Source organism: Calliphora vicina, chromosome 4, assembly GCF_958450345.1.
Source record: "Calliphora vicina chromosome 4, idCalVici1.1, whole genome shotgun sequence".
Lineage (NCBI taxonomy): Eukaryota > Metazoa > Arthropoda > Insecta > Diptera > Calliphoridae > Calliphora > Calliphora vicina.
In genome coordinates this window covers 97824478-97851206 of record NC_088783.1, presented here as the reverse complement: position 1 = coordinate 97851206, position 26729 = coordinate 97824478, and the positions used below count along the sequence as shown (strand labels likewise).

At 29.4% G+C, this 26729-nt stretch overlaps 1 protein-coding gene across 1 annotated transcript in view; it reads right to left on the bottom strand.

Moving 5' to 3' along the window:
- Positions 1-25599, bottom strand: part of LOC135956926 (uncharacterized) — a 41514-nt gene extending 15915 nt beyond the window's left edge. The window contains exons 1-3 of the mRNA XM_065507537.1: positions 25193-25599; positions 2181-2310; positions 1919-2060 (exon numbers count right to left, since the gene is read on the bottom strand). Coding sequence (XP_065363609.1) covers positions 1919-2060; positions 2181-2310; positions 25193-25318 — 398 coding nt within the window. The 5' untranslated portion in view covers positions 25319-25599. The remainder of the gene's footprint in view (positions 1-1918; positions 2061-2180; positions 2311-25192) is intronic.
- Between the last annotated feature and the right edge of the window lie 1130 nt (positions 25600-26729).

The following is a 26729-nucleotide window of genomic DNA, read 5'->3' as shown; positions in this document are numbered from 1 at the left end:
GCCAAGTGATAAGACATTTGTGACAATCACTGTATTTAAGGGATCATTGGCTACTTGCTTAACTGCTGGGCTGTTACTTGCACGTGTAAACGCTAGGTTAGTCAAAACAAGACTAACATCATAACAACCATGCAAAACACAAGTCAAATCCTCGTATCTAAAATATTAGTTTCTTGAAAGTTTGTTTTTGGAATGAACCTACTTAAATCTTATGAACCATGCCATGGTACATAAGAAATGAGAACATCCATAGGTACTTACACGTACTTACATTAATTAATGATGAGTTCTAGAATGTCGGTAAAAATACATTCATCCGAATCATGAATAAAAAATCCGCGGGAGTTTTTTTCCTTTTCCCATTTTTACTATTCAAATACAATGTTAAAAATGGGAAAAGGGAAAAAACTTCAGCGGATTTTTTATTCATAATTGGGCTGATTTAAAATTACAAAACCAGCCTAACCGCTCAGAGCAAAACGCTATGAAGGCTTCATAGTGCCGATCTATCACCCCGCTAAGATGAGCACTTGTTTTTAATTTTCGTTATAAGATTTTCATTACGTATGTATATATGTATGTATAAAAACAAGTAAGAGTGCTATATTCGGCTATGCCGAATCTTATATACCCTTCACCTTTGTTGTGGATGCATTATTATTTTTTATAATTAGTATATATGTATGTACATTGCCCACTTTCAGCGTACAGCATCCTAAATTTATCAAGAACACAAAAAACAACAACAACGCCAAACGAAACAAAACACCAAAAGAAAAAACAAAATACGCAAGGCAATGAAACCAACACACATCCAAACATACGTTTAGTTGTATAAAAAACAACAACAACGCCAAAAGAAACAAAACACAAAAGAAAAACAAAAAAACGCAAAGCATACACATCCAAACATACGATTTGTTGTTTTTTTGTCAAAAAAACCAACACACAACCAAACAAAAGTTTAGTTGTATAAAAAACAACAACAACGCCAAAAGAAACAAAACACAAAAAAAAACAAAATACACAAAGCTTGCACATCCAAACATACGATTTGTTGTTTTTTTGTCAAAAAAACCAACACACAACCAAACTAAACTTTAGTTGTATAAAAAACAACAACGCCAAAAGAAACAAAACACAAAAAAAAACAAAATACACAAAGCTTGCACATCCAAACATACGTTTTGTTGTTTTTTTGTCAAAGCATGCAATACATTGTGTTTTTTGATGAAATTTTCAGAGGTTGTCTCGGATTTTTGCTCATATCTCCGTTATTTATGGACGGATTTTGCTGATTTTAAATAGCAAAATTCTCGAAAGTATGTCTGACAGAATTGTTGAAGATTTGGATCCCGGAGATATCTGGGGCCTTCAGAAAATTGATTTCAACAGACAGACAGACGGACATGGCTTAATCGACTCCGCTATCTATAAGGATCCAGAATATATATACTTTATAGGGTCGGAAATGAAAAATGTAGAAATTACAAACGGAATGACAAACTTATATACCCTTCTCACGAAAGTGAAGGGTATAAAAAAAACGTTAATAAAATTGTATTGTAAACATTTTAAATATGCATTAATCAATAAATCTGGCACTCATATATTTTTTATATTAAAATATGATAACAAGTCACTACACAATAATCGAAAAAAATTTAATGCTTTTTTATTGTAAACTAGAATTAATTACCAAATAAGGTTAAAAATTTAAATACAATAAGATACAAATGTTAGTACAAAAAAAAACTAACCCCCATTTTCTCAATATCTGGTTATCGTTTTTCGTAACGATAAACCTAAAATTAACATTTTTTTTATGAGAACTGTCAGATTATCGTCGCGATAAAAAAATAGCCAGAGATTGAGAAAATGGGGGTAAAACAATAACTTTTGAGTATTTATAGTTTACCTTAATATAAACATTGCCACACAGGAACGAGCTAAATGTAATCTTGAAGTGGAATCTTCACTATAACTTTTATCCTCATCCATTTGAGGGAAATAATCAATGTTTGAACAGTGCGTCTCAATCGGTGACAAATATGTTGGCACTAAAATGTTTAATAGTTAATAGGATTATTTTAGTTTACATATCTTATGATTTCTTGTATTCAACACAAAAAATAATCAAATGTCATACTCTGTTGTATGTACATAAATTAGTAGTTTACCTGCACTGGTAGGTGGTCTTTCTTTGGGATAGCATATCCTAAATAAACCTCGTGTTCTCGTGTAATAGTAGTATTTGTTATTTAAATTACTTAATAATGATTCGGCATCCGAGTGTTTGGCGGCAAATGTCTGAAAATATGAATTTATACAGTATATTATTATATATGTATGTAGAATGTATTGAAAAATAATAATAAATTACAATGGTCAACAAAAAAAAACACTTTTTGCATATAACAAGACAAATTTTGTATAATTATGCTTGAAACAAGAAATAAAAAACTGAAATAAAATTAGAATGTTTTAAATACGAATAGTTCTTTCGTAATTTGATTTTATTCAATGATAGAATATCTCAGATTTCATCAACAGAATGGCCCATAATCATAGTCAAAAATAAAGTATATTTTAAGAGAATTAAACTCGACTTTACTTAAGAGTGGACTTTAGGTCTATCATAGACATGTTAAAGTATACTTCTGACATTGAAGTCGACTCTAAATATAAAACTAGCTGAAGTTGTTTTTAATTCGTTTAACAACAGCATCAGCTGTTCTTTGCGGAGTAAAAAAGTTCGTCACAAAGTAAAAAATGTTTATGTTACAAGTTTATGGCAAATATTTTGCAATTATTTAACAGTTATTAATAAAATTAGTATCAAAATATCCTAAATATTGTTACGAAAGTGTACTTGAATTCAAATATAACGGATTAATGGGAGGCACTGCTTTCAAACAGCAGTGCCTCCCAAACTGTATCATATCTGTGGGTATTATTAACATTGAATAAAAGCTTTGAGTTGATCATTGATCGTAAGTATGGCAACGCTGAACGTTTGCTGCGACTCGTATATTCGAATTCGAAAGCTCTAGACTTCGAATATACGAGTTTTGACAGTTAAAGAACATTTATTGTTTACCTCTTTTTTTAATTTTCTATGTCAGCTGTTTAGCGGTGCCACTTGTCTCTATTTTGTTGTATATTGTATGAAAACATTTTCTATATTTGAGGTGGCACCCAGTTAAAGTCGGTTCAATTTAAAACATACTTTAATTTTGACTATACAGAGTACCAAAATAATTAAAAGCTGGTTTTTATTTTAAAGTTGTTTTTAAAAAGAACCGATTTTAGTGTTTGACTATGATTATGGGCCAATGATTTTATTTTGTTATAATGTAATATAAACGTGAATGTATCTTTAAGATTTTCTTCTGTATTTTGCTTAAGGAGTGTATCTTTGTAATGTCTAACAGTAGTCCGCCAGCATTAATGGACCCCACTTGCCCTGATATGGTTTTTCTATCGGAGAAATGTATTCTGTAGAATCGTTTACCGTGTTCATCGCTGACGGCTCCCAAATTATTAGGAAACAGCTCTTAAAGTTACTTTCGAACCATTGATCCATAATCATTATTACAAAATACTTGAAAAAAACTTTTTAGCTATAGTAACATATTATTGTTTCGGATTGTAATACATTCCACCCCTTTAATCTTGAGTCCAAAAGTTTTGCCTGTTGTTTGGACAAATTTAATTTACGTACCAAATCATTGAGATCTTGTTGAAATAGTTAATTTGACTGATTAGATGAGATAGTTTCTAATGAATCGTTTTCGATTGCTTCTGTCGTAGCTGTCAAATCAAAATAAATATGGTGTTCGAATGATGTAAGTAATTCAAAATTAGTAAGTACATTTCTTATAACAAAATTTTTTTGACCAGTATTATTTGGAATAAATTTTCTATTATAATTAACTAACTATTCAGTATTTATCAGCCCAATTTATTGAGCATGAGAGCAGTTTTACAAATTTAAATTTTACAAAATTTGCAAATTTCTCATTTTTATTTATTCACATCAAAATAATTAAAGGCTCTTCCAATTGGAGCTTCCGAACTTTGACTGTTGTTAGCGGCCACATCTGTCGAATTGGCTGTCATTTATACAATTTGTTTTGTCAAATCACCATGGACGGATGTAGCCAAGGCGTATCTAATAAGGTGACGTCGAAAAGCCAGCTGACTTTTTTTTGCTCGATTTGTTTTTTCACTTCTAGCTGTCAAAGTTGGTTTACATTTCAATATTAATTTAAATTAACGTTTTTGTTTCTTTTAATAAAAAATATAAAATAGCAGAAAAGTGAATAATTGATAATATAAAAGTGAATGGAGTACTTATTGAAAGTAAATTTCAAGTATTTATTTATTTTCACCCCTGTTTTTGATTTTTGCAGTCTGCTGTTGTTTAGCTGTTTGACAGCTAACAAATAATTTTACAAAAACAAAGTACGTGTTGTTTTTGGTAAAGTTGTATTTGTTGTAGAATTGGGTATACCTGTAAATAAATTTGCCTTGGATGTAGCGTTCAACAATACTTCCAAATGATAAAATTGTTTTATCAAAATGGGTATTCTGTTCAGGTAATGTTCCGCGCGCTTCGACTATTTTACGGTGAGGCCTATTTCCGGATGAATGAGTACGCCAATAAACAAAATCACTGTTTGGTGTGGATTTTGGGCTGGCGGTGTTATCGTTCCATATTTCTTTGAGAACGAAAGCGCTTAAGGCCGATGATTACCAACTTATTTTGGCCTGAATTGGATGCTATGGACACCAACGACACAGGACGGCGCTTCGTGCCACACAGCTCATGCCACATTAGTCAGCACTAGCTATTTGAGTACATTGCCACTGAGAACGTGCGATTTTACCACGGTCGACTTTATTTGTGTGGTTTTCTTAAGTCGCAGATCAATGCGAATAAGCCTTGCATAGATCTGCCCTCACAGCCAATATTATTAACCCATGCCAAAATCAGCAAATCAGGAGTGAGTAATTTTGTTGCCATTGTACGTAGTGCGAATAACAACAACTGCACGTAGTTCGGAACAAGGGAGATGTTCCCTCCCTTTGAAAGATAATATTTATATCTTTGATACTTGATACTTTAATAAAAGTATCAAGAAACATAAAATTTCGTTATTAATTATATTAATTGCATTTTTTATGAAATGCTTTCTCATTTTTTATATTTTACTACGTAGGGGTAGCGAATCGCAACCACTTGGCGCTTTGATTTAGAATATTATGTCCTAAAACTGTATTATTTCATGTTTCCCACTATGCTGTAAACTTTAGTCGTGATCTCATTAGAATTTTCTAATGATCTCTTTATGTATCAATTTTCTTTAAAGTTAGGGTTAATATTGTTTATTCAGCATTTCCATAAAATGTTCTTTCTACATATTTCATTTAATTTTATTTTGAAAATTTGATGTATTCAATCTTTAGTCAACATAAAAACTGTAGAACACATACATATAACTATGTACATACATACATATTATCATATCTTCAAATCCATGACAAATATTCCGTGCAGCATTTTTTATATGTATTAAAATTTAATAACTGATACACGCATGTAATTTATAGAAAATCATTTAGATATTGTACCTATGTGCTAATATTTAATAAAGCTCAAGTTCGTTAATATTTATTCGGTTAGTTCATTAGTTCGTGAGGTATTTGACTATTTAAATTAAAAATAAAAGTGAAAACGAAGACATATTTGTCAATAGAAAACGATAGTTTTATAAAGTAAAAGGCTGACGCAGATCTATAATACATACTAGTAAATAAATATACATATTTATGTACATACATATATTTTAAATATTTAATAAATATACATACATACTTAAGTACATACATACACGTAGATATACATACATATGAGTATGTACATAACTGACCAAGTAATTTTCATGTGCACCTTATTATCCACACTTTCCAATAGTATCCATATTAAATAAACTTCAAACGTGTATACAAATTTACCCAATTATTAAACTAATAAGTCTTACAAACTGAAATAAAACATTTTTGCATTTCGGAGTTTATACATAATTCACTGACACAAAAATAGATACATATTTAATTCTCATTGGGAAATAACAAATTTAAATTAGTATTGGGGAAAACTCAAATTCGAATTTAACATCACCTTTTAAAGTCACATGATTAATAAATTACTCATTAAGGGTCCTAATGTAGTGTGCATTTTTACACTCGCGTAAACAATTCACAATTCTGATAAGTTTGCGCAACTATTTAGACTCGACAAAAGCTTTTTTTACTTTCATTTGTAAGAAATAATGGTAACAATAACACCATACAACAAAATAAAATTTTTGCCAAAATGACAAGGTCTGACCAATAAATTTTTATAGAAGAGACAAAAAAAAGACACGTGTATCGGCGTTTTGAATCGCCATTTGATCCTTACATTTTAGGTTTAGCAAATGTATGTAAAATGTTACGGAGAACAATTTGGTAGAATATGTTAGCCCTCTAAATCCTCAAGGCATTGGTCTTTTTTGACCTTCTTTTAAAAAAGAGTATGGTAAATTAGGGAAGCCAGATTCAGATTCGCAAAAAGCTGGACATTGGGGTTTAAAAAGATGGACAATTCAAAAAAACTGGACATTAAAAATATTACTGAGAAAATGTTAATTTTGTTTTTTTTTTTTTTGGAAACACACTCAAATTCAGACGTTTTCTAAAAAAAGTTTTAAGTGATGCACGTCAACTTATCGACCAGTACTCAGTCAGTTTTTGTCCGATTTTAATTTTAAAATGACGTGCATTTTTTGATACATATGTAAGTTATAAGTATTGTTTTTGTTAAGAAATCTAAAAAAATAAAATTTATCAACTTTTTTGATTTTAGTAGCTTTTCATTGATTATTTAGCTATGAAAGCTTATACAAATGTATGTATACCAATGTATAAAGAAAATTTAGTTCTTAACAAAAAATGGTTTTACTCAACTTTCATTAACACCTTTTTTAGTATTTTCTCCCCCAGCGTATATGAATAAAAAAGGAATTAACTATACAAACAAACAAATATTTGTACAGTTTTTAATTTACAAGGTAAACTTTTGCGAACTTTTTCGAAAACTTAACAAGTAATGTCTCGGTTTTTTCTATATAGAATTGTCTTTAAAATATTGTACAAAAAAAATAGGTTTTCATAGACAAAAATTAAAATAACTATTGTTGAATTTTAAAAATTACGAAAAAATGCGAAACATTTTATAAAAACTTCTCATAATTTCATGGAATATACATTTTATGCATACATTTTATGAAATTCTTTGCATTTTACCTTCGCTTTACCAAAGGTTTTTTATGTACATGGTTTACCAATACCCACCCGGGTGACACTACACTTCTATAAATATATGCGACGAACGAAATTTTAAAAAATTGAAAAAACCTTATAAAAAGTTTAAAATGGTTCTATGAAATTCTATAGAACTCTAGAATTTGTTCAGTGAGTACAAATTTCATTTAAATCGAAACAAAATTAAAAAAAATATTAAACCAATAAAATCGATGTGGTCACCCGGGTGGGTATTGGTAAAGCGAAGGTTAAATAACTGTTAAAAAATTTTAAATCGGTCTAAAAATGTGTGAGTTACAGGTACTAATGTACTACGACCTACCGTAAACTAGATTTTCGAAACAACTCAAAATGTCGATGTTGTTTCAAAATCTTTGAAGAAGGTTTTTGTATGTGTTTTCCTAGGCATACAACACCCACTTGGTCGCTTTTCAAGTTCTGACAAAAAGTGTTTTTTTTTTGCAGTTTTTGAACTTACGGATTTGGTAAATTCCAAACATTTAGATATCTGAAAATCTTTACAAGATTGCTTTAAATTTGTATGTATTAATATTTCAGCTCTAATCAGGTCGAATGACATTCGGTTTCTTTCTTTAGTATTGAGATTGTTTAAAATACTAAAAACTCTTTCACAAAAAGCTTTGCTTACTTGTATTGAAAATACGAAACATACAACTTTTCTTATGTTCTCGGTTATAAGCATCCATTTATAGGTTTTGCGGAAGTTTTTGTAAATCTTCCCAAGAAAACTTCCTTTCTTCACAATACATACACTTTATTGTATAAGTTATTATTGTGTACTAATTAGTAGTCAGTAAATTTTAAGTAATAAATAATATGGATATTAATATCGAAAATGTATATTTAGCTGGACAAATTAAATGTGCTGCGGCTTAATTGATTAGTGCGTTTGATCATTAAGCTTGGTATGGTATTTGTGGCCTGGGTTCGATTCCCAGCCGCTGCCAATCAACAACATCAGTTTATAATAATTATTAGTTTACTAATAACTAATATTTATCACAGCGCCCTCCTTCGGTGGTATAACACTGAAACGCCACCGAAGTAAAATAATTAAATAAAGGTTGTTGGCTTGACTAAGGCGCCATCTCACCACCAGAGGCGCTGCAACCTGCAATAATAACAAACATAACGCGCAATAGCAGAGTTGTCAATTAAAAAGCTTTTCTCCTCCTTTCACCACCTTTTCCTCTACACTCTATCCCCTTTCCAAAGAAAGTAACACATTTAATATAGGCATATTAATTGCCTGAGTGTTACTTCTCTTTTAAAAAAAAAAAATAAAAATCCAGCCAGGCTGGCAACCCTAATGGTAATGAAGTGGAATTGTCTAGAGCTAAACAAAATTTAATTAATGAATACTTCTTATCCAAATTTGCTATCGAAGGTAAAATAATAGAGATATTAGTGATTTTTAGTTAAATTTTAACTATTTTTTTTTTCATACTAAATTTTTGGGGTACTTTAAAATAAAATTCTTAATAAATGCGAAATTAACCATAGGCTCTCTTTTGTTGTGTCTTATTTCTCACTTTCTGGTTGAATTTTCCATTTTGGTGTATTCAGGAACTTATAGTAAATTTTCACGGATAATATTTTTGCGGAACATTTTAACCCCTTAAATCCCTGTTTTAATGGTGTGACAAAAAAGACCTATGCCTTGAGGAATTAGAGGCTTAACATATTCTACAAAAATATTCTCCGTAACATTTTACATAAATTTGCTCAACACATTTTATACTTAAAATGAAATGATGACATGGTTTCTCATGCCGATTAATAAGAAGAATGTGCCAGAGTTGGGAAACTTTAACCCCCCCTCAAATGAAATTCAGATGTAAACTTTCAAAACGCCGATACACGTGTCTTTTTTTTATCTACTCTATCAATATTTATTGGTCAGACCTTGTAATTTTGTTTGTGTTGTACAGTGTAATCAATTTAAAATATCGAGCTATCGCACTGTGGGAGAAAGCAGGATAGTACAAGGTTTTCTTTAAGTGGTATTTTTACTTTTTTTATGTAGATGGAATATGAGGCTTGGTAAATCAGAAAAATAAAAATATATTTTCCGCAGTTTGTGATAACCAATAGCCATATTCTTATAGATTTTTTTTTTACTTTTTGAATTTTCGGAAGGTTGCCAGTTACTAATGCTGTGAGATGCAGTCCTAATTTTTTTTACCAATATCAAGCCTATATTATAGACTACATAGATAGAATTTATAGATTTATATAGTTACTTGCTATAAATAAAATTACTTATAAAATTTAAATTTTTTGAAAGATATATTAAAATAATTTCTTAGAATTGAAAATAGTATAGAATTTCTTCCGAGGTAGTGTAGTTTAGCAGCCTCTCCCGCTCATTCTACTGAAGTAGCAGTACCCATTTCGCATTACTTTATTAGCTTAGCCCCTTGCCTGCAATATTTCCATATAATGAAATTAATTTGGCCAAGCGTTTAGAAGATACGAATTTAATTCCACTAAATTAGGGTTCTGTAACTGTGTATCGTGAACTTTGAAAATTTTTGTTTTTTTGTGACAGGGGCTTGTCGCTTAAGCTAAAAAAAAAGATTTTAGCGTACACGTAGTGAACTTTTTAGGGTACATGTAGCTAGCGAAGATAGCGATCGTAGTGTACGGTATATTGTATATGTACATGTTCGCAAACTTTAAAATTTTTTAAGGTATTTCGTACATTTTGTAGCGAATGTGTATGTGTACGGTAGATGAAGATGTACAGTACAATATACTAACGTACGGTATGTTAGTGTTTTTTTTCGAACTCTGGATACATGTCTTATAATAAAATAGTAAAATAGTCTCTCTGTTCTGAACTAAAACAACAGATATGATACTAGAGCTTAAAATGCTCCTTGCGTTTTTAATTTGCTGTCAGTTGCCGTATAATTCTGAGAACGGATTCTATCCATTATGACCCTTATTTTTTCGGCAATATGTCAGAATTCGTATTAAAAGAAGCAGAAAAAACCTGTTCAATACTGAACTAAGTGAGCAAACAATTTCAAATAATGGAATCGTTTAATCGAACTAGTTCGTTCATGAACTACCCAAGTCTAATAATAATAGCAAAACATTTTTTTAATATGCATCTGAGTACTACTTGTGAAAGTGTCAAGAGCTTGAGTATTGAATCGACAATTAAATTGCGGTCAACAAAAGCACATATTGGATAAAGAGAAGTAAAAGAAACATTTTTTTACGGACCAGGAAAGAGGAAACGTTATAACACTGTACTACTAACTACTCTAGATGTATGCATTCTATACCTAAAGCTTTTACGAAAGTGGCACCAGAAACGGGTATTGTTTTTTATTTGTCTTCAAATATTTAAAACATGTTGAAGAAAGAAAAACTTGTACGTATGTATATCAGTCTTTATTGTAACAGATGTAGGGGACAAAATCGAAACAGTGCTATTCTTGCGACTTTGGTCCATACTCCAAACCGTGCATCGTTTATAATATTTAAGTAATTGGTCTATATTCAGAACCTGAAAAAAACTAACATTAATCATTATGCATTAAATTATCGATCGATTTGTTGCAATTATGAATCATTATTTTTATGGAAATCTTAAGATTTTTACATACATACATAATAAGCAAAAATCTGGAAATAATTTCTATGTTTGTGAAATAACATACATATGTACATATTCTAAAGAATTCAATGATAAGCTTTATAATTAAACGTTCATTTGTAAATTCGTCAAAGATCAGTAAACAATAAAAAATTACAAAAATTTTAAGCAGGATCAAAATTTGGAAAAAAAATAGTTGAATTACAATAAATTTTAATACCTTGTATTAAACAAAATAAATTTTCATAAAATAGTTGAATTGCAATAAATTTTAATACTTTACTCATAATCAATTTTAAAGAAATTACGGATATGGACAAAATTTGCAGTTGGTTTGACTGCCATTACAAATCTTAAAAATCAAATTCTTAAAAAATGCCCTGCTAAGGTTAATCGTCAAACAGTATATTCCAGCTTAAGGACATATATACAGTGACTCTCATTAATATTCGGTTTTTTTATTCCAGTCATTAAAAGTGAACAAAATTAATAGAAAATAATAAAAAACCGGTGAACCGGACATATTAAGAGATCAAAAACAACTTATTTCAGAATTCTGAATATTGAACAAACAACATTAACAAAAACAAAAAAACACTTCATTAATATTTTTTTATTGTTTAAATACAAATTTAAAAAAATAATTTAACATCCTCAGAAAGACTATTTGGCATGTTATACAAATTTGTTTGCAAGTAATCAACACCGATTTTATTCCATTATTCCTGCAGCCTTTTTTTGACTTCCTTTTTCGAAGAAACGGGATTTCCGCGGACTCGGCGATCTATATAGTCCCATAAATTTTCTATGGGATTCATGTCTGGGGACTGAGCAGACGTATTAATCACTTTTGGACAATTATAAAGCATCCACTCACGAACAACGTGGGCTTTATGCTTAGGGTCATTGTCCTGATACAATTCAAAAGATCTTGCAATACCCATTTTTTCTGCAGATTGTTTCAAATTATCTCTCAAAATGTTCAAATAAACATCCTTGATCATAATGCCTTCGATTAATACCAGTTTCCCAACTCCTTTCGCTAATATGCAGCCCCAAACCATTACACTTCTTCCTCCATGGATTAATATTTTTTCCTTTTAACTCCTAATTCTGCCACACCATAGTTTTTCCATCACTTCCAAATAAGTTAAATTTGCTTTCTTCGAGAAAATTACATCTTCCCACCAATTTACATATTTTTATACCCTTCACCATGAGTGGCAAGGGTATATATATGTTTGTCATTCCGTTTGTAATTTCTACATTTTTCATTTGCGACCCCACAAAGTATATATATTCTGAATCGTTATAAATAGCGGAGTCGATATAGCCATGTCCGTCTGTGTGTTGAAATCAACTTTCTGAAGCCCCAAATAACTTACATACACGAATGATACTTCAATATCTCCGAAATTCTTGCGGCTCGGTTACTATTTAAAATCGAGAAAATCGGTCCACAAATGGCTGAGATATAAGGGACAAACTCGATTTTTTACCTATTTTTGACCCAAAATCGCAAAAAAATTTTTTTAACCCGAATTTTTTTTTGACAAAAATTTTTTTCATGAATATTAAAAAAAAAAATTATAAACTAAAAACTAAAAAAAAAATTTAAAAAACAACTGGAAAAAAATTTAAATTTTGTTTACCTAAAAATATTTAAAATTTTTATTTTAAAGTATAATTTGGTGAAGAGTATAAAAGATTCGGCACAGTCGAATATAGCTCTCTTACTTGTTATATATTAAATTTTAACCGATTATTCAACGGACGTATTGCCCGAAAAAACTCATTAAATTCACGAAAGTTGTTTTTCGGGCAATACGACCGTTGAACTCTTATTTTTAATGGCGTGACTTATTGTTGCTTCTGAAACTGTCTTTCCAAATTCCGTCTTAACTTCAGTAACAATTTTGGGGACACTTAAGCGTGGGTTATTATTATTGTAGATATAATAAATACAAATTTGGTGGAAAAATGTGGCAATAAGCACAATGCAAAAATAACCATATATTCATAGATAGATTTCTTATTCTTAAGGTAGGATCACACGATTGCCGCAATGCACCAATTATTGGTCTATTTTATACGTCAATCGTGTGATTTCACAACTTATTGGCTCATATGTCAAACCACAACAATATTGTGCTTATTTGGCCCAATCAAATGCAACCCTGGTGCGGCAATCATGTGAATGCTTGATAGGCAACAAGGCGAATTAATACAAGGTGGTGTTAGTTCTACAAAAACAATGATTGGTCTTAACAAATGTCAAAAAACCAAAATGAAAAATTTAACAAATAAGTATTTAAACTTAATATAGTGTAGATAATTGAATAGTGAGGGCTTTACTTGTTTATGTAAACAATAAATATTTTGTTAATAAGCTTAGAATATGTAGATATTTAAATATAAAAACAAGATTTGACAATTGTTAGAACCAAAAAGCGAAAAAAAAATTATCAGCTGTTTGACTGACTCCACCTTGTATAAATTCGCCTTGATAGGCAACATGCACCAATAAAAATGTTAAAAATACACCAATATTTATTGTGTTCTAGTGCGGCAATCAAAGAAGACAATTAGCGCCAATATTAATTTTTGTAAATGAAATATTGTTTTTGTGAGCCACTCTCTGACCCACATACATCTTTTAACATTTCTTTATTAATTTTTTTATATGATAATTAAGGCCGACGCAATTTTCTTTTTTTATTTAACAAATAATTTTTTCAAAAATAGATTGTTTTTACATTTATGTAAACAAAACAAAATTTAAAATCTAGCACGACAATTATTGCCACTAAATCGCTTTGCGCCAATTTACGACAATCAAATTTATATAAAATGAAGCAATCATGTGACTGCAGAGAATTTGATTGGGACAATTTCTTTATTGGGCCCCAATTCAGCACAATAAAAATTGTATTAAATTGGTTCATTGCGGCAATCGTGTGATCCTACCTTTAGGGCAGGCTTTTTCACTTGACGATTAACCAGTAAATTAAGTTTAATACCCGAATGTTGTTTTTGAATCGAATTTTGTTTTATTATTCGAGTGCAGATGAAGATTTTAGTGACCTGAAGAAGTAATATTTATTGGGGAACTGAAAAAATGGACATAAATCTGTAACTTCTAAACGGATAGTAAATCACCAAGGAGTGGGGTACCTCGAGTATATGAACAATAAAAAATTAAGCCAAATTTTTTATCTCGATCCGATTTTACAAATTTTGCATACATTTAATTTTTTATATACCTGTGGTACTCCACTCAGGGGCCATAAGGCTCCGCCCTTTCGGACTAACCGTTTAAAAATTACAGATTTATTGCATCGAGGAGAGACTTATTGATGTGTAAAACTAGTACAGTAATTTTGACTTACCTGCACAACCAACTTTGCACGATATTTTGTGCAGGTAAGATAAAAATGCAGTTAACCTTAATACACTTACGTGCTCATTGATGCTGGTAAGTGCATTTTAGTTTACTGCCCAAAAAAGCAGCTAACGGCAAATAATTTACATGAAGCTTTGTGATTTTTCCGTCTAAACATAACGACAAATTTGTTATTTTAGCTACGTTTCAAATTATTAGAAGTTGCAAACTTCTCTTTTTTTCGAAATCGTATTTTCCTTATTTTGTTTTGATTTAATTTTGTATTAGGCAGCTAAGTGAAATTTTTTTCATGAAAACCAGTTATAGCTTCCAAAAGTATTGTTACGTTTTAACCTTTTCAAAACGTTTGTTTATTTCCTTTAAATAAACCTTTAAAAATTGTAACAACTCTTTATTTATTTAAAATGTACAACAACCACAGAATTAAATAGTCACTCAATGTTTTTTATACACGTTTATAAATTCGCAGAAATTCAGGCACACTTTATAATGTACACGAATTCACTTGAAAAACACAGCACTCAGTTGATGTTTGTTCGAAAAGCGTCTCTGATAAACTCACTAAATTGCAACCTCTGTCACTATTTATAACACTGCCATCTGCAGTCTAGATTTCTTTTTTACTGTCTAGAGGTTTCTAATACATACGCCATCTGTGGTGTACTTTCTACAATGTTCTTTAACTGAATATTCGAATTCGAATATACGGTCGCAGCAAACAGCGTTGCCAACGCTGTGGTCAATGGTCAACTGAAAGCTTTTATTCAATGTTAATAATGCTCACAGATATGTTACAGTTTGCTATTACAGCACTGTTGAAAGCATTAGGTTACTTTTAAATCAGCCGTTAAAATCGTTATATTTGAATTCAAGTACAATTTCGTAACAGTATTATGTACTTATCTTAAATGTGCAGGTATGAACAATGCACTTAGTTTAACGAATTTATATGGAGTTTGGTAAATAAATATACAAAGCACAAGTTTTGTGCACTTATATGCAAAATGCTCTTAAGTGAAAGGCAGGTAACTCAAAACTACTGTAACAGGTTTATATCTCCAATATTTGTAGAAATATTATGACAATTGCGTGAGTACTAATCTGAAATCGTCAATGAGTAGTTATCAACGTATGACTGTTATTAAAATGTGATTTTGTTTCTACCATAAAATGTTTTTTAAGATTGATTTAATTTAGTTTAATTCCAACTTAAAAAAAACTTTTCAAAGCAGGAATAGGCCAAACGTAATAACTTGAAATGAACGTGTCATGTCCATTATTTTGTACATTTGTGAAAACACGAGTGTTAAATATTGTAATTTTTAGCAATATATTTGTTGTTTCTATATATGAGTATCAACCGGAAATTAATTAAATATAGGTATACAATGAATTTTTTAATGTCTGCTTTAAATTGGAATAATCAAAGAATAATATGAACGGAAGGCTGTCGCAAAACTAACTCTACTGTCAAAAATACTTATAAACTATAAGAAAGGTTAGTAAACCAATTTTACCACACATTGTAAACAAACATAATTGTACAAACTCGAATTAAGAAATAGTTACAAATTTATAGTATATCTTGAATTTTTTAATATGTATTGTATTCACAAGATTTTCGCCGTGCCGCTATCACAATATCAAAAGAAGAGTACGAATGGTATAGACTATATGTAATAAAAACTAGGTAACTTCATTTTTTTAAAAAACCAGAAAAACACTTAATGTTTTAAACATATTTCACTAATTATTTAATATGAATTTATGTTATTACGCATGCGCATTAAACAAAACATAATTTTAAATAATGTAGAAGATTTCTGGTTCCATTGACCTCATTTTTGGACATTAAAACCGAAAATCGATGTCAGTTACCTTGTTTTTTTCGAAAAATGGAGTTACCTAGTTTTTCCAAAAAAAAAATATTTTTTTAATTTATTGTTATATTTTACGGAATTAAGGCAACTTTAGTAATCATTTGTGGTAAAACATTGACTATTTAACTCAGTACGTTAATTTATCTGTTTTTTACGAAAAAATGGAGTTACCCAGTTTTTTTTCCTTTTATACTTATATACAATCAAAATTTTTTTTCTTGTTTTAGGTTAAAAATTTTAACCCAAAGATCCGAATTTGCTCTGTTTCGTTCTTTCTCTCTAAGTTTTTCGAAACAACGTCGTTTTAAACTTCTAATTTTTCAGTTTTTTAAGAAAATATGGAGTTACCTTGTTTTTTCAAAAAATGCATGGAGTTAACAAGTTTTTACGTGATAATAACTTTTAAATGAGAAACTACTTTCGTAAATGAAACGTACTTTCTATTTTTGGTTTTATCTCAATTTTCTAAAAAAGTGGAGTTACTTAGTTTTTCCAAACCACCACAGAATTATTAATGGCAATTGACAGGGAAGTATTTCTATGTAAAAAAAGCAAAACAAAAACTAACAGCAGTTCATTTTACTTCATACTACTGAAATACAATTTTATTAGCTCCTTAGCAAGATGAACTGCAAGTCGAATCTTCTAAAACCACCTTAATCAACTTATTTGTGAAGATGTGCATATATATGGAATATAATTAATTTAATTCGACCAAAATCATAATAAATGAAGCTGAAAGTATCTTATATGTAATTTAATTTTGGTGCATGAACATTTTTTGTATTCATGGTTTTGTTTTTATACCATTTACCATCAGTGGAAAGTTTGTCAATCCGTTTGTAATTTATAAATTTTTCATTATATAGCCATGTCCGTCTGTCTGTTGAAATCAACTTTCCGAAGCCCCCAACTAACTTTCATACATGATTGATACATCAATATATCCGCTATAGTCGATTTAAAATCGGCCCACATATGACTGAGATAAAAGCAAAACAAACAGCGACTGCCACAAAAATTTTTTTACATAATTTTTTAACCAAAAATTTTTTCCACCAACTTTTTTTTTACCAAATTTTTGTTTTACCAAATAATTTGTTTTCCCCCAAAATAGTTTTTACTTACGCAAGTACTCAATGTATCCCTTATAAACAGTTATTGGAACTAACTTTGTTGACTCCAATTTATGTATATATTTGGGGTCATTTGTCTCATCATGTGCTCTTTGTAGTGTAGAAAGAAGTCAATTGATTATTTTATACATCCCATGTAATCTAGCGAGAAGACAATTCTCAGTGTCTCTAACTAATCTATTTTTTTTCTTCAAAATTTTTTTTTTAGAAATTGTTTTTTAATTTTTTTTTGAAAAAGAATTTATGACAAAAAAATTGTTTGATGAAAAAAAAAAATTGAGTTAAAAAAAATGTCCCGATTTTGACCCATTGTAGGTCCAACGTACTAATATACATGGTTGCAATGGGCTTTGAAACATCTATCATTAGATATCCATATAGTCTATATTAATGACTTAGTAATCCAGATATAGATCAAAAATAGGCCAAAAATCGAGGTTGTCAAGGTTTTTTCCTTATATCTCAGCCATTTGTGGGCCGATTTTGACGATTTTAAATAGCAACCGAGATGGAAAAATTCACGATATATTGATGTATGAATCAAGTTATTTCGGGCTACGGAGAGTTCATTTCAACATACAGACGGACAGAGGGACATGGCTATATCGACTTCGCTATCTATAACGATACAGAATATACATATACTTTGTGGGGTCGCAAATGAAAAATGTAGAAATTACAAACGGAATGACAAACTTATATAATATAAGTACCCTTGCCACTCATGGTGAAGGGTATAATTATTGCAAATTATGAAAATCTTGCAATTGAATTGGAGCCTCCAATTATCAAAAACATTTGCAGAATTGTAAATAAAAATAACAAAAATGGAAAATCGCAAAACGTTAATCCACCAACAGCAATTAAACTAACTTGTCATAATGACAAAAATAATATTTTAAGAAATATTGCAGTATTGCCCCCATTTGCTTACTCAGTTTAATCGCTGCATTTTAAAGGCTGCAATAAGTTACCCTACAAGAACAGTAACAGTCATTTGATGCATCATCTGATGGGTATTGCTGATGGATTTATACATCAGTAGTTCCCATCATTTTATTACGGGCATCGTGCAAAAGCTGATGTAAACATTCGTGTATATGTGACTTGTTTTCTCTTTCCAACTATTGTTTTCTCTTTCCAACTTGTGCTGTGTTATGCATGTGTTGGTAAATAAATTGGTAGTGTGTTAGTTTCCATCAGCCATTTCTTGTAGGGTTATATACAAATTCATGCAGTTTTTACAATACATTTACGTTAAAAAATCTAAAAGCGGATCTGCCTTATGTGTTGAATTCGTTAGAGGATTTATAAAACTAATTATTCCTTTCACATTTCTTAAAAGAATCCAATTACACATTATTTAATTTTCTTATTTATCATATAGCTTTATTTAATTATAATCCTACTTTAGTTATTTAGTATTTTTTATTTACATATATTGTTACAAGTTTTCCCTATTTATTTTGTTTTTAAACTTAGTAAAATTTTAACCGCAAGCGTTTTTTTTATCTAATTATAACATTTGTTTCTAATAATGGTAACGTTTAATAATTTAGTTACTTGCAGTTCCGGAACTAAATCTGAAACATTGCTACACATCTTTTGCAAACAGGATATAGGACTAAAGGTTTGTCATTTTAATGCTCAAAGCTTGAATAGAAAATGTATGAATTGATGGCGTAGCTAAATATAAAGATGATGGAACACGCAGGCAATTAATATGCCTATATATTAATAGTGTTACTTTCTTTGGAAAGGGGATAGATTGTAAAAGGAAAGGTGGTGAAAGGAGGTGAAAAGCTTTTATTGACAACTCTGCAATTGCGCGTTATGTTTATTATTAGTGCAGGTTGCAGCGCCTCTGGTGGTGAGATGGCGCTTTATTCAAGCCAACAACCTTTATTTATTTATATTACTTCGGTGGCGTTTTAATGTTATACCACCGAAGGAGGGCGCTGTGATAAATATTAGTTATTAGTAAACTAATAATTATTATAAACTGATGTTGATTGGCAGCGGCTGGGAATCGAACACAGGCCGCAAATACGGCATGTATTGCTTGTGTTTTGTGCCATATAGTGGGTAATTTTTCCACATGTAAACATATGCATACCCTGTGATCCATATGAAACTTTGTGTATGTAAAATACATGTGTATTACTCGTGACATTTTTGGCAATTAGAGCATGTTCTATTTTCGTGTGTATGACAGTGTTGTATTTTGAAATACAACACTATGTGAGTGCAAAATATAAAACACAATACAAAAAAGAGTAAAGAAAAATCATAACAATATAAGTTTCATTGCATTAAATATATTTATTGTGATTTAAAAATGTTTTAAATAAATATATATGTACGTTCATTCGTGGAAATTATGAATCGTATGTATAACGTGAATTTTGACATACACATGGAATTCCATATGTATCGAATACATGTCCCAATACTCAAGCAATACATGCCGCCTGACCCCCATTACATTAAGACGTCTATAATGTAATTTGTAATTGTATAACAAGATATGTTTATGGTCTTAGAAGATTCGATCATATATCTTTATACAGTTTTGAATTATATTATTTAAAGTTAAATTGCTGCATAAAATAATTTTCACTGGCCGGCTAACCACTAAACTTGTACCAAAAACTGAAATTTACAAGATATCAGCGGAAACTTAATTATTCACATAAAGTATTGAACCTTTCTTTCGAAAAGACAGTTATTTGTAAAGTATATGAAACTGCTTACCTACGTGGATTCAACGACTGAGTAATACATTAAAGTTTCAGAAATCGTCAAAATAACATCTAAATTTTTTCAATATTTGTTTTCAAATATTGAAAAAGTTTATTTTTTAATCATATAAATACATATATTTTTTTGTTCGTAGTACCTACTTATTGTTTTAATTTTTGTTTTATTCTTATACATAATTGTTTTTGAACAATATGTTAATATAAAATTTTAATGACTAGTCATTTAAATGATTAAGATTAAATTCTTGTTTTATCAGGATAAAAAATAATATTTGTACTTTGAACAAAAATTTGCTCGTGAGTGCGTGAAAAGCCATGCATAATTCACGCACGCATTTTTATTACTAAATGACTCACTCACGCATGATTAATTTTAATTCTGATCACGTGAATCACGTCACGATAACATAATTTATGGATGGTATTGTCAGATCTGCAACAAATACAATATTTATAAAAACAACAGTCAATTTGTTTTTTATTGATTCTGCGATGTGTTTTTTCTTTGCAATAAACAGAAGTGAATTTGACAGTTCAAGCAACTAAAAAAACGAAGAAAAAATAAAAAAATTGTGTTGTCGACTTCACATTGTATCAGCCAAGGCAAATTTATTTACAGGTATAGCCCAGTATAGCCAATTCTACAACAAATAACACTTTACCAAAAACAACATGTAGTACCAAAGTAAATTAATAAAGTAGCGACAGTACTACAACAAATACAACATTTACAAAAACCACAAGCAATTTTGTTTTTGGTTTAAGGTCTGAGCTGTCAAAGTTGCCTGTTGTTGTTTTTGCTTTTGGGCTTGTTGTATTTTTCGCCACAACAACCACAAGTGAATTGACAGTTCAGACCAAAGTAAAAAAAATAGTCAGCTGTTCTACTGAGTCTACTTTATTAATTTACTTTGTGTAGTACTTTGTACTTCCTAGCTGTCAAACAGCTTAACAACAGCAGACTGCAAAAATCAAAAACAGGGGTGAATATAAATACGTGAAGTTTTCATTCACGGAGTACTTATTCACTTTTATATGATCAATTATTCACTTTTTTACTAGTTTACATTTTTTATTAAAAGAAACAAAAACGTTAATTTAAATTAACAGTACTTTAAGAAAAACGAAATAGGTACATAAATATGTATGTATTTGGAATCACAGCAAAGCACAAATTTAAAAAATTCATTATTTCTTGAAAAACTTCAATTGTTTCCTTATTGCTTAAATATGCATATTTTATAATTAAAGAAATTGAATTGATTTTTTAATAAAATGAATTTTTAGGCTTTATAAATTTAGAGCAAATTTTTCGATTGCCGTCATTTTTCCGTGCCGTCAACTAATCATAGGTACTTAACCGGCAATAAAGAAATATTTAAAGAATTTTGAATACCCATGAAAAATATTTTATCGGGCTTGTCATAGAATCCAATCATTATATTTCATAAGTGAAATGTACATTTTTTGTCGTTTTCAAAATCGATTCCAACAATGATTAGATTCTATGACAACCACGAATATTCTGTTTAAGCAATGCGATCACATAAAATTGATATAGCAAAATTGAATTAATTTCTTTTTAAATCACTATAGATAGATTTTGTTTATCATTTAAACTATTTACATTTGTGTACCAATTTCCAAAAAAAAATTCTTTAAAAAATGTTAAATATTTTTCTCGAAATGTATGTATGCATGTATGTATGTATTTATGTATGTAGTGAGTAGTTAAACTCATTGAACAAAATTTTGTCAAGAGAAAAACTACGTAAATTTAACACAGTTGATGTTGTTGATATTTTCAAGAGTATATTTTCTTTCAAACGAACTCGAAACCTGTTTCACAATAAAATACACACACACAAATAAATGTCTGCTCATAGATACTCAAACTATGTTTACAGCGATTCTCAAATGTTTTGCGTGGAGCGATATTTTTAAACGGTAACTACCGGAACCTTCTTACATTCGGATATGACCGATTATACCCTACCGTAGATATTGAAATACATACTTTATAATGAATTTCATTTCCTTAAATACATATGTAGAATTTAAGCAAAATTTTTAACTGATCCTTTTATAATTTGGCCAATTAAGCGCCCCTTTTCTGAGAATCAAGTGATTTTCAAAAACAATCAAATTATCTCGATACTTACTTAGGGAGTAAGTATGATTATTCGATAATTACATAGTCAGCCCAATTATGAATAAAAAATTTTATTCAAAAACATGTTATCACAAAAATTAGCATAACTCATTCATTATTTAATCGAATTTTATTTGCTTAGGTGTTTTGGAAAGCTACTTCAATATTTTTTTTTATTAAAATAAGAAATAAAAGTTTACTGCCTCAAGATCAACTAAAAACAATATATGTACATACTTTTGATTTTTTGAAGTTGTAACTTTAACAATATCGTTATTTTACTTACATTTGCAAATAAAAAAGTACTAAACGAAGTAATCGGGAAAAACTATAAGTATTTCCGAACACTATGTACTTTAATAAAACAGAATTGCTATATGAGAATATACAGGGGATATTTATGGTGCAGCATAGTGTTATTCATCGAATTTTTTTTATTCTAAATTAAAAATTGTTGTTCATTCAAACAAACAAAGATTTCATCATCATTATTCGATTAATTTTTATTCGAATGACAACCCTACAGTGCTACAGTGACTCTCATTAATATTCGGTTTTTATATATCAGTTTCTGAAATCCGAAAATTCTTACTGAATATAATGACATCTTGTTAATGTTTATTTTTTTACTTAAAGGTACATATATATTTAGAGCTCATTTTACATCATTTGGTTTTAATTAATATTGAGAGAATCTATTTTAAGATAATAAGAAACTAAAATACTAAAGCAATACATGCTTCATTAATATTCTGTTTTTTAGTTTTACCATAAAATTCACCGCTGTAAATCTGAATATTTACATAAAATATTTGTAAAATTGGGATACACTCATTAATTAACATCAAATAAATAATGTTAGCTGAATAAACATTGTCATTCTCAAGTTTTTTTATAAAAGCCGCGGTGGGTCGAAAAGGAAAACCTATTTCGATAGATTAAATAAAATCAGTGATTTTCATTACATAAAAGGAAAAAAAAATATAAATATATTGCTGAAATATTGAATATGAAGCTGAATACTGTCGGTGACATTATCCGAAGATATAAAATCCAGTAATTGATTTTAAAAAATAAACTGGACAGCCAAAAACGCTTACCGAGGTGGAAGAACTCCGTTTTGTTGGAAAAATCAAGGCTAATCCACTCTTAAGTGCCCCCAAAATTGTAACTGAAGTTAAGGCGGAATTTGGAAAGACAGTTTCAGATGCAACAATAAGTTACGCCATTAAAAAAAAGGATTCAACGGCCATATTGCTCGAAAAACAACTTTCGTGAATTTAATGGTTTTTAATAATCGGCCGTTTAATAATCGGTTAAAATTTACTAAGGAGAATATAAAAAAACCATGTAAATTGGTGGGAAGACGTAATTTTCTCGATGAAAGCTAATTTACCTTATTTGGAAGTGATGGAAAACCTATGGTGTAGCGGAAGCCGAATTAGGAGTTAAAAGCAAAAAATATTACTCCAATAGTTAAGCATGGAGGAAGAAGTGTAATGGTTTGGGGCCGCATATCAGCGAAAGGGGTTGAGAAACTTGTATTAGTCAAAGGCATTATGAACAAGGATGTATATTTGAAAATTTAAAAAAATGGGAATTGCAAGAACTTTTGAATTATATCAGGACAACGGCCCTTAGCATAAAGTCCATGTTATTCGAGAGTGGTTGCTTTATAATTGTCCAAAAGTGATTAATACGCCTGCTCAGTCCGCAGACATGAATTCTATTTAGATCGCCGAGACCGCAGAAATCCTGTTTCTTCGAAAAACGAACGCAAAAAAGGCTGCAGGAAGAATGGGATAAAATCAATGTTGATTACTTACAAAAAAATATTTATAACATGCCAAATCATCTTTCTGAGGTTATAAAAAATAAAGGCATGTCCAACCATATATTAGTTTATTTTTTAAAATTTTTATTTAAACAATAATGTTATATGTATGTGCTAAAAAAACCGAATATTAATGAAGTGTGAATTATTTAAGTTTTTTGTTTTTGTTGTTATTTATGTTGTTTGTTCAATATTCAGAGTTCTGAAATAAGTTTTTTTATCTCCTAATGTGACTTATGTATAAAAAAAAATAATATCACCGATTTTTTAATATTTTTTGTATTAATTTTGTTGACTTTTAATAACTCGAATAAAAAACCGAATATTAATGAGAGTCACTGTATGTACGAGTAAGTTTAGCAAATAAATATTTTTTTATGCAAGCAGGTTCTTGGTGCGGGTAAAATATTAAAATATTTTTACACTTAGTTTCTCTATTTTTTTTAATTTTTTCTTTATGTTTAAGCGCATATTTGTTGTTGTTGTTATTGGTGTTTTTGTTTTCTTCTTTAAACTCACATTCCAATGAAACGAACACGTACTCAGTGGACCTACCCAACTACATACACACACACACACATGAACATAGATACAAATATGATCAAACACATAACGTATAGTTTTGAGAAAAAGTTATTAAATGGTGGCACTAAAAGTTGTAGAAAGTTTGGATATTGAGAAAAACTACAACCAAAGAAAAAACGTTCACTACACTAACGAAATAAAAAAACCAAAAACACACTTAGTTAGTAAATATTTATGTATAATAAGTTAATAATATAAATTCAACATAATACGAGTACCTACATATTTGTTTATATTACATATTATGAATATACATTAATAAATACTTAATATGTACATATGTATGTATATATGTATTTTACATATGTACAAAAGATACATATATATATACATACCATATGTATATTTAAAAATGTATATTCATATGTATGGATTTATATAGTCTTATTATGTAGGTATGTGTGGGATTTTTTTTAGAATGAAGGAGGAGGTACACACCTGTATGTTGTTTCTTTTCACTTCGTAATGCAACCAGTTATCTGTGGAAAATGCAATTGCCAATAAAGCAGTTGCAATAATGGCGGATATAGTGGCTATAGAAAGCGTTACAGCAGAGCAGGGCATTTTGACTTTATTTATTTATTATTATTATGATTATTAATTTTCCTTTTTCAACTTTATTTATTTTATGTATTTATGTATGTAGGTAGGTATTATTTTTTAGTTTCACAAATTTAATTTAATCACTGCTCATTTTAAATACCAAGATTCCAACAAAAACCTTAATTTTTTTCGAACAAAACCAGTTTTCTTTTGTATCTATGCGTTTTTACAATATACAAAAAATATTTATCGCAAACGCTCTGGATTTTGTGTATTTACTTCTAAGACGATGGTTTAACAACTAACAGGTAAGATTCGTCTAAGCTAGAGACTGAAACCAAGTTTTATTTGTTAAGAGAGATTGAGAAATACAAATGAGTGGCATGCAAACAAGAAATTTCAAAATAACACTCAAATTTTGAGTGTTAATAACAAAATTTCTACCTGTTGGATGAAATAAGCCAAACCAAAAGTATTTTTGGCACATTTAATGTGAGTAGCCCATATATATGTATTTACATTCATATAAAGTATCGATCAAAACAGAAAGTAAAGACTTTAAAAACTGTAAATGCCCTTTGAAATAAAATTACATCCTCAATATTGTTAAGAAAGAAATTAAATTTCAAAAATTAAAAACTAATTAAAACGACAACACTTATTGGATTATATAACACATATTATAATCAAAAAACTGCCGCACATCTTTGTCATTGGAATATATGATCATGCCTCATATTATAGCTCGATATGTCAATTCCCGATATACCTTTCTATTTACTATTTCCCATACATTTTCGCCGGCATGAAATAACCCCCAAAAATAAAATGAAATAACTCCCCAAAATTTGGGACCTTATTTCATATGCAATAAAACTCCAATTTTAAAAATGAAATAAGACCCCAAAACAGAAATGAAATAACACCCCATTATAAGGCTTGGGGGGTAATGATTACATTGTGTAATATATTACTGGTATAATTACCATTACCTTGTAATTGGATTTTTGCAATTACCATTGCTTGTAATGTGTAATTGGACAATAGGACATTACAATTACAAATAATTTTAATTGAATTTTTCAATTACAAAATTAAGAAAAAGTAATAGTAATATGACTACAAATATATAATGATTACTTTCCATTATATATTATTAAAATATATATAAAATTACAAAAGTTATCAATTACTTATTTTTACAGTGCAAATTTGAATGCCGAATAACATTATTTTATAGTAATAATTCTCTAACGATCCGTACTAGATATTAATTATTAATCTTTCCCAACAAAGATTGAAAATTGTGACCAAGTATAGTTTATAAAAAAACGTTTTGCTATTTTTTCGAAATATAAATCAATAATTTCGCAATTTTAAGCTTATTATGAGAAATTGTATAAAATAATAACTCCATAACATGTCTTCGCTA